We start from the raw sequence: 9,851 nt of genomic DNA, 5'->3' as shown, positions 1-9,851 counted from the left end.
AGCTAATGGCCAAGCAGTTTAAATAATATAAAACGTCTGTGTGCTCATTTTATACGTGGGTTGTGGGACTGCGGGGGCTTGATGGCACCTGGAGAGAAGCTCTCCAACTACACAGGAGGCTGAGGCAGAACTCCTAAATTTATCTTTGTTTACACAGCAAGCTCAAGGGGCCTATATCATCCTGCCTTTTCCTCTTTTAAAAAGAAAAAAAAATATTGTTGTTGTTGTTTCCTTTTTTATTAGTTTTACTATAGCCCAGGATACCTTGAAACTCACTACTTGGACAAGCTGTCCTCAGACCTATATTAATCTTCCTGCTTCAATCTCTCAAATGCTGGGATTACATATGTGAGGGACCACACCCTACTACTTCTGTTCTTCAAATGTCTGAGGTCAGCCTCACAGTCAGTTGAAAGGATTCAAAGGCCACTGGATACTAGCTCCTACAATGAATTATAAGGGGGAGGGTAAAGAAAAAGAAAGAAATGCAGTGAACTCTGGGAGCAGGAATAGTTCATGGTAAAGGATAATGACACCACTAAAAGAGCATTTTGCATTTAGAACAGGATCCAGGAAAGACTCATTACAATCTCTAATGAATAAAGATTTTAGTTGATTTAAATAGTAAAATTTCCTTGCTTCTGAGAAAACTCTAAGAAAATAATCAATTATTACTTCTTACAAGTAGCTATTGCTACTCAGAAAAGAAAGGCTAAATCTTAGCTGAGTCCAGCCTGATGGCCAGTGCAAGCTACTCTCCATACAACTTTCCTTACAGTCTTTCTCTAATTCATGTTTGTCTTTTAGGGTGTTTTGTTGTTGTTGTTGTTGTTCACTTTTGTTTTAAAGGAACAATTTTATATTTGGAGACAGCCTCAAACTTGTGGAAATCCTCTGCCTCAACTGAGGAACCAACCTGACTCCACTTTGCCATCAGGGGCCACTTTGATCCTTCAGTTAAGTTTCTGTTTACTGTAAAATTTAAGTTTCAGCATCCTGTATCTTGACCTATTTTGAAGAGTCCGACCTACTTTGGACTTACCTTTAATCCACACTGCCTTCCCCCTCAGACCTCCAACCCCACCCCTTAGACACTTGTTCTTAGAAATGTTCTGTACCCATTGTTCAAAGAAGATGTCTTAGGGTTTTATTGCTGTGAATAGACACCATGACCACAACAACTCTTATAAAGGAAGACATTTCATTGGAGCTGGCTTACACTTCAGAGGTTTAGTTCACTATCCATCACAGCAAGCATGGTGGTACACAGGCAGACATGGTGCTAGAGAGGTAGCTGAGAGTTCTATATCTGGAGCAGCAGGCAGCAGGAAGAGACAGTAACACTGGGCCAGGCTTAGCTTTTGAAACCTCAAAGCCCACCCCATGTGAGCTACTTCCTTCAACAAGGTCCCATCTACTCCAACAAGGCTCCACCTCTAACAATGCCATGCCCTATGTGTTTATGGGGGCCATTTTCCTTCAAACCATCATAAAGAGACTTTCCTAACTACTTCATTTTGCTTCTGTAACTATATTTGCTTGCAGAATCCCCAACCCTGTGTTTTTGCCTTATAAAGAGACTTGAAAAATTGGCTCAAGGCTGATCTTTTGAACCCTGCCTTGTGGGGGAGGGAGGAACAACCACAGACCTTTGCTCTGCACAATAAAGCATCCTTTGATTTGGCCATAATTTGTGGGTAGTCTTTCTCCTCATGTCTGTGGGATCAACACAATCTCCTAAGTGTTATGATTACACAACTGAGTCACTACACCTGGCTCCTGCCCATTGTTTATTAAAGCAGATGTTTTAGGAGCACAGTTTTCAGGGAGTGGTGTTTTAGTTATCATCTGTAAGGTGTATTATGTGGAGTTCTTATTGTCACTTTCTGGAGACCCAAAATTTTGAGTTTGCTTTCACTGTAAAAAAAAAAAAATGTTTAATTTTATGCCGGGCGGTGGTGGCGGTGGTGGTGGCGCACGCCTTTAATCCCAGCACTCAGGATTAAAGCAGAGGCAGGCAGATCTCTGTGAGTTCGAGGCCAGCCTGGTCTCCAAAGCAAGTTCCAGGAAAGGCACAAAGCTACACAAAGAAACCCTGTCTCAAAAAAAAAAGTTTAATTTTATACTTTCTAAGGTGCTAGGTTTAATTTCTGGTTTTATTTTATTGTAAAGAATACTCCTTATACTGTTTTGTTGTTGTTGTTGTTGTTGTTGTTGTTGTTGTTGTTGTTGTTTTTCGAGGCAGAGTTGCTCTGTGTAGCTTTGTGCCTTTCCTGGAACTCACTCTGTTTGTTTTTAACTGTCTACCCACTTTTCCATAAGTGACAGGCTAGGGTTGATATCATCCAGAATCATGTGGTAGCTTGAGTTAAAGACAGAGGCCCTAGGGATCTTCTGTGATAGTCAGGGATATTCCTCAGTCCCTGAATGGAGACTTCTGGAAGGACTAGAGGACAGCTCAGGCCTCCCCTTTCCATGGCCTGTTGTGCCCTGGTTTCCTTGACTCTCTATGTCACACTGTACACTCACCTGCTTCTATGGTGTGTGCACATGCTGTCTCCTAGCTGTGAATTACACACTGGCCAGGAGTAACCAGTCAGTGGTCCATTGAAAGATGGACACTGTTGCCATGGTGAGATGGCTCAGCTGGTAAAGGCACCTTCTGGGCAAACCTGATGTCCTGAGTTTAATTTGTGGAACCCACATTGTAGAAGAGAACCAACAAAATCATGCTTTGACATTTGTTGATACAGCACATTCTTTCTCTCTCTCCCTCCTTCTATCTTTATATATATATATATATATATATATACATTTTGAAAGCCTTAGTAAGGGGGGCATTTTTCAAAAATTTTATTTCAAGGCCAGGATGTAGTGGCACATGCCTTTAATCCCAGCACTCAAGAGGCAGAGGCATGTAAATATCTGTGAGTTTAAGGCAAGCCTGGTCTACAGAACAAGTCCCAGGTTTTCAGGACTACACAGAGAAACTCTGTCTCAAAAAAACAAAAATAAATTATTTCTGATTATATGTTTATGTGTGTTTTGCTTATACCACAAACATGCCTACTGTCCACAGAGGGTCAGAAGAGGGCAACAGATGCCCTGGAACTGGAGTTACAGCTGGTTGTGAGCAGTTGCATGGATGCTGAGAATCAAACCCAAGTCCTCTGGAAGAGCAGTCAGTGCTCTAAACTGCCGAACCATATGTCCAGCCAAAAGTAAGTGTTTCCTATTTGGTTAACAGATTTGTACCAAGTACCTACCATGCGTCAGGCAGCTAGTGCTGGGTTCCTGAAGGAAATGTATCTGCTCTTAGTGTGAGAGGGCCAAGGATTATTGACTTCTAAATCTCTGTGAGATCAATTGCTAGAAAGGCTTTGACCTAACATCCTGGAAAAGAGTGAAAGCCCATTGCCATTTATACTAAACAATAATAAGAGAAGCTAAAAAAACTCAATGCTGTGCAAGTCTTAAAGAGACAGAAATGCAGCTTTTATGAAAAGCTAATAAATCCTACAGGCTTTCCCTCCCTACACACAGACATTCCTTTGTAGTGTTGTTATTTTGGACACACAATATCATGCAACCCAGGCTGACCTTGAACTCCTGATCTTTTTCCTCAGCCTCCCCAGGACTAGGATTCCAGACTTAATCTTCCATGCCAGGCTAAAAAAAAATTTTTTTTTTGAGAGAGAGAGAGAGAGAGAGAGAGAGAGAGAGAGAGACTCACTATGCTGCCCTGGATAGCCTGGAGCTTGCTGTGTAGATCAGGCTGCCCTGGAACTCACAGAGATCTGCCTTCCTCTCCAGAGCTGGGACCAAACTCATGAACTACCCCTTCCTGCTTAGACTGGATTTTAAAAACCTAATCAGCTAACTGTACAAGAGACATACCTTAGATGGTGGGTCATAAGAAGGTCAAAAGTAAAAGGAAGTAAAAAGACATGTAAAGGATACTGGGCCCATACTAATATACAGGAAGTGAGAGTAAGGCAGGAAGTGTCACCGCATGTAAAGAGCACTGGTCTACCAGTTTTTTGTCCCACCAGCAACTCCCAAATACCTGGCAGCCACTTCCCAAATAATTGACTCAGAGGCTTAATATTACTTGTAAATGTTTGGACGATGGCTCAGGCTTATTATTAGCTGGATCTTACATCTTAAATTAACCCATTTCTATTAATCTGTGTTTTGCATGTGGCCATGGCATTGCCAATTTGCTGGCATGTTGCTCTTTCAATGGCTGACTGGCATCTGCCAGACTCTGCCTTTCTTCTCCTATCTCCTCCTTGGATTTCCCACCTGGCTCTGTCCTGCCTTGCCATAGGCCAAAGCAGCTTTATTTATCAACCAATGAGAGCAACACATATTCACAGCCTACAGAAAATATCCCACAGCATTTCCCCTTTTCTGTCTAATCAAAAAGCAAGGTTTTAACTTTAACACAATAAAATTACACATAACAAAAGAGTTATCATGCAAGAATCAGTTACAATATCTAGTATATTTGTATTTGGCAAAATTAAAGAAAATACTCTATCATCTATCCTATTTTTGTGAGTCTAAAGTTTCATATATAATTTATCTTTTATCATAACTAAGGAAAACTATAACTATTTAGTCTTCAACTCCATCAAAGAACCTAGAAGGATATAATATTACCTGAGAAAACAGGAAGAGCATTGCAAGCAACTTCTAAAACTCTGAAAATGTCAGAGATGTCTGGCGGCCTGGACAGTCACCCAGTGTTCCTCTGCAACACTGGGGCATCCATCTTCAACCTAGAGTCTGGCAGGCATTTTAGTGAAGCAGGAAATTTGAAGAACTGTCCTGACTGTGTTGTCTGCAGTATCTGCTGGTCGTAGAGCATAGGGGAAGCCCTGCGGAGCTCTTCAGATTCACAAAATAAATAAGACAGCTCACCAACCAACAACAGCATGGAAACAACTGGTTTTTCACATGCAAAAGAACACATTTAGACTTCAACATAAATAAAAGTGTAACTCGGCACCTCTATACCAAACCAGATCTGGCATGCCCTTTTCCAAGGTCTAGTACCAAGTAAGTCTGATATCCTCCCCTCCATTCACCAATCCCTAACCCACCAGATCTAGCCTAGATTCCACATCCAATTCAATGGGCCTAGTCTAGACACCCCTGTCTGTGTCACTACCAAGATCTGGAATTTTGCCATGACCCACTCTACCTCCCTCCCTGCCCCTAATCTTCAGGCTACTCACATACCACATCTAACCTCTCTACACAGCCAGGTCCTATACATCCTTCTCCAGGGTCTAGCTAGGTGAGTTTGCCTGATGTTCCCCTCCCACCCCAACTGCCACATATACTCCCCAACTCCAATATTGGACCAGAAGGACATCTCTCATACCAGCCCAATCTGTCTCCTGGATCAACCTGAGTCATATCTAAACTCAGGCTCAATGCAACCCACACATCCTTTCTTTTGCCCTATATGCTCTATTTATATCAGACACAGAACTATCAAAAGAAGTCTCAACACAAATAGGAACACTGTGAAAAAGGCAGTAATTCCCCCCACTACACACACCCCACAAATCTACCAGTCCTGTATAAATGTCTGTCAACGAGACTGACCTGGATGAACCTCACGTCACAGAAGTGAAAAGAACAACCATGTACTTGACAAAAGAAGTTTATGGAGAATGCAGCGTTTTAAAGATGGCACAAAGAAACAGCTCCATGAAAATAAGGAGAAAGATCTTAAGAAGGAAGGTTTGAGTGTTGCCCAAGAACACAATCCTAAGGCTAACCAACATGATGAGGACAATCCAAGACTTGAGAAGGGAATTCAATCAGAAGACAGAAACACTGAGGAAGACTCAATGAAATGAAGATGGAGTTGAAATCCTAAAACCTCAGCTAGAACTCTCAAAGGAAAGCCTGAGAAGTTGAGTGAAAGAGCAGAAGATAGAACAGCAAGACTCAAAGACAATGGAAAGCTATAGAGCAAACACGCAAGGACGATACAAATTACACACACACACACACACACACACACACACACACACACACACACACACACATGCACACACACACAGGAAATGTGGGACACCAAAAAAAGACCAAAGTTTTGTTTACTGTAAAATGTTATTTGTCAATGGTATAGACTAGCTCTCCAACAAGATCACAGAAGAAAATTTACCCAAACTAAGAAAAGATACACCAACACAAAAGATACAGGAAGCACAGAGAACACCAAATAGTTAGAAACAGAAAAGAAACTCTTGATTGCACATTATGATTAAAACATTAAGTATACATAGCCAGGCAGTGGTGGTGCATGCTTTTAATTCCATTACTCAGAGGGCAGAGACAGGCAGAACTCTGTGAGTTTGAAGCCAGCCTGGACTACAGAGAGTTCTAGGACAGCCAGGGCTGTTACACAGAGAAACTCTATCTCCAAAAACAAAACAAAAAAGAAAAAAAACATTAAATATACAGGGGGAAAAAGGGAGATACTGAAAGCATCTAGAGAAAAATACACAAGTCACATATAAAGGAAAACCCACCAGAAAAACAGCTGATTTCTCAATGGAAACTTTGAATGCCAGAAGAGCCTGGGGCAATGCATCCCAAGACCTAAAAACCACAACATCCAACATAGACTAATATACTGAGCTAAACTATCTGCCATAGTTGGGTAGGAAAAAATGTTCCATGATATAAATAGCCTAAAAAGTTATATCCAACAAACTAAAACTAAGTTTAAAAAGGGAGGCAATATTTCAGGATGAAGAGAGGGATGAACACAGCTAAGAGAATGCAGAAACTTGAAGATATAATTACCAAAATACAAAGTACTAGTGAAAATACCAACAACATCAGAAATCAACAAAATGACTGCAGTCAACACTTCAATAATAACTTCAGATATTAATGCCCCAGTTCTCCAATCAAATGATGCAGGCTGGCTGAATGGATCAAGAAATAAAATCCTGCAGGGCAGTGGTGGAGCATGCCTTTAATTCCAGCACTTAGGAGTCAGAGGCAGGCATAGCTTTGTTAGTTCTAGGCCAGCCTAGTCTACAGAGCTAGTTCCAGGACTGGTACACAGAGAAACCCTGTCTCAAAAAAACCAAAGTAATAACAATAATAATAATTCATCTACCGATTGTCTATAAGTAACACATCTGAGCTTTAAAGATAGGCACCTATATTGAGTAAAAGGATGGATAACAGCTCATGAGGCCTCAACCCTACACAATCCCTATAGGAAACTAAGGTATCCTGATAATGGGAGAAATAGCCTTCCCCAGGGAAGAGCACACCAATTGGTTATCTAGTACCAATTAAGTCTGAGTCAACATCTGTGGCTCCTGCTGCAACCAAGGGCCGGGCAGATTCCCAGGGTCTGGGCTGCCACCTGGGGCTATGTTGGTGTCTGAGGACTGAGCTCTCACCAAGAACATGCAGTCTGGGTGGCCTGTGCTGCCACCTAGGGCCATGGTGACATCCAGACCCAGGATGCTGCTGAGGACCATGTCTGGGTTCATGGTCCTACTGCAGCCAGGATCTGTGTTGAAGTCTATGGCCCATATTGTTACTGAGGGCCATGTGGACGCCTGGAGTCAGGTCAGCCACCAGGTCCATGTAAGTAGCCAAGGGACATGCTGCAGCCATGGCCAGGTAGATTAGAGTGGCCTGCACTGCCACCTGGGGCAATGGTGACATCCAGATCAGACAGACAAGGATCATGTCTGGGTCCTTGGTCCCACCACAGCTGGGGTCTGTGTTGCTACCAAAGGTTGCAGGAAAACCTGGGATCCAGGCCACAACCTGTGGCCTTGTTGGTGTCCAGGAGCTGTGCCATCACAGAGCCATCCTAATCTTAGTAGCATGAGCTTCCATCCAGAGCCAAGATCTGGTCTACTACCAAGGCACTGCTGAGGACCATGTCTGTGGCCCATGTTGCCTCATGGAGCCATGGAAACCATGCATGATGGGATCAGAGGACCATGTTGAGCTGGCCCTGCCCTTCCCTGGCCCTGGGATAGCTGGTACTATGCCTCACTGGATACTGCAGCAAGAGAACTGGCCTTGATTATCATGGGAGAGCTGGCCTTCCACACTCTGGAGAAATGGCCCCATGCCTCACCCAAGGCAGGGGAGACCTGACCCTGATGGCATGGGCACAGGGGAGATGGCTTTGCTCCTCACCTGAGGGGGTTGGCCCCAAGGCCTGGACTGACCAGCTCAACTAACACCCAGGCTTACCTAGGGCTGGCCCACGCTGACATCTACCCCATCTAGGATCTGCTGGAGCTTGTGAATGGACTGGTTCTGTGGAACAATAACCACAGGACCTCCATGACTCAAGGTGGTTGCCAGATATCCAAGAGAAGTTTTCAGTGAGGATCCAGTGATAATGGTGTGCCAGAAACCAGAGCCTTGAACCAGATTCATAACAATGAAAATTTGCAAATAAAGCTGTTTAGAGAAAGGGGTATACTTGTGATACATCTGGGCTCCCAATGCCACCAGGACTAACAAAGAGTTGCTGGAGAGGTAGGAAAGATGGAGGAACAGAGAAGATTTTGTTGTTGTTGTTGTTGTTGTATGATTTTTTGTTCCTTTGATTTTTTGTTTTTGTTTGTTTCTCTTTGTGTTTGATTGGTTTGGTTTGGTTTATCTTGCATAATATTTATTTAACTAGTCAAAGATGTGATGCATTTATTTAATTATGTACAGATGTGTTGCTATTTTTCCTTGCCTGCGTAAGGCATCTGACTGGTCTAATAAAAAGCTGAACGGCCCATAGTGAGGGAGGAGGAATAGGTGGAACTTCTGGGCAGTAAGTAGGAGGAGGAATTTAAGCTCCAGGAAGAAAGAAAAGGAAACAACAGGGAGACATTAGGGGACAGACAGACAGACACAGAAGAAGCAGAAATGTAGGACACACAGAATAAAAAAGGTAAAAAGCCCCAGTAAAAATGTAGATGACTAGAATTAGGTTAAATTAACTTAAAAGAGCTAGTGGGACAAGCCTAAGCCAAGGCCAAGCTTTCATAATTAATAAGTCCTATGTCTTTATTTGGGAGCTGGTTGGTGGTCTAAAGAAAATTCCAACTACAAGTTTGTTTGTTTTTGTTTGTTTGTTTTTACTTTCATCTGGAGGTCACTGCTGGGAGGCTGAATATGCAGGGACTGGGGGGAGCAGAATTGGGGTGCATGATATGAAATTCCCAAAGATCAATAAAGAAACTGTTTTAAAAAGAGAAAGACAAAGGAAGCCACAGACAGAGCAGAGCATCCTTGAGCCACAGCAGGCTGCTGAAAACTAGAACTATGTTACAACAGCAACAAATTTTAATGATCAAATATTTACAGTGGTATAAAAACTGGCTGGGCGGTGGTGGCACATGCCTTTAATCCCAGCACTTGGGAGGCAGAGCTAGGCAGATCTCTGTGAGTTTGAGGCAAGCCTGGGCTACAGAGTGAGTTCCAGGAAAGGTACAAAGCTACACAGAGAAACCCTGTCTCGAAAAAACAAAACAACAAAAACAAAAACAAAACAAAACAAAAAAAAAAAAAAAAACTTAGAACAACTGAATGAGAGGTAAGTCAAGTCCAGGAGCTGAAAATATGGCTCAGGAATCAAGAGCTCTTGTTTGCACAGGACCCAGTGAGGTTCGCAGCCCCACATTAGGCTGCACACCACAGCCTGGAACCAAAGATCCAAAGGATCTGACATTCTCTTCTGGCCTCTGAGGGTACAAACACATACATGCCCATGAGAACACACACACACACACACACACACACACACACACACACACACTCTAAAATAAATAAAGCACAGGGACAAA

The 9,851-nt window shown here is 42.7% G+C and overlaps 1 protein-coding gene across 1 annotated transcript in view; it reads right to left on the bottom strand.

The window, feature by feature from the left end:
• Positions 1 to 7,740, bottom strand: part of LOC118596576 (baculoviral IAP repeat-containing protein 1a-like) — a 38,484-nt gene extending 30,744 nt beyond the window's left edge. Inside the window, exon 1 of the mRNA XM_036207488.1 lies at positions 7,547 to 7,740. Coding sequence (XP_036063381.1) covers positions 7,547 to 7,740 — 194 coding nt within the window. The remainder of the gene's footprint in view (positions 1 to 7,546) is intronic.
• Between the last annotated feature and the right edge of the window lie 2,111 nt (positions 7,741 to 9,851).

Source organism: Onychomys torridus, chromosome 15 (genome assembly GCF_903995425.1).
Source record: "Onychomys torridus chromosome 15, mOncTor1.1, whole genome shotgun sequence".
Classification (NCBI taxonomy): Eukaryota; Metazoa; Chordata; class Mammalia; order Rodentia; family Cricetidae; genus Onychomys; species Onychomys torridus.
Note: the sequence above shows the minus strand (reverse complement) of the source record. Positions and strands in the feature narration are given on the sequence as shown.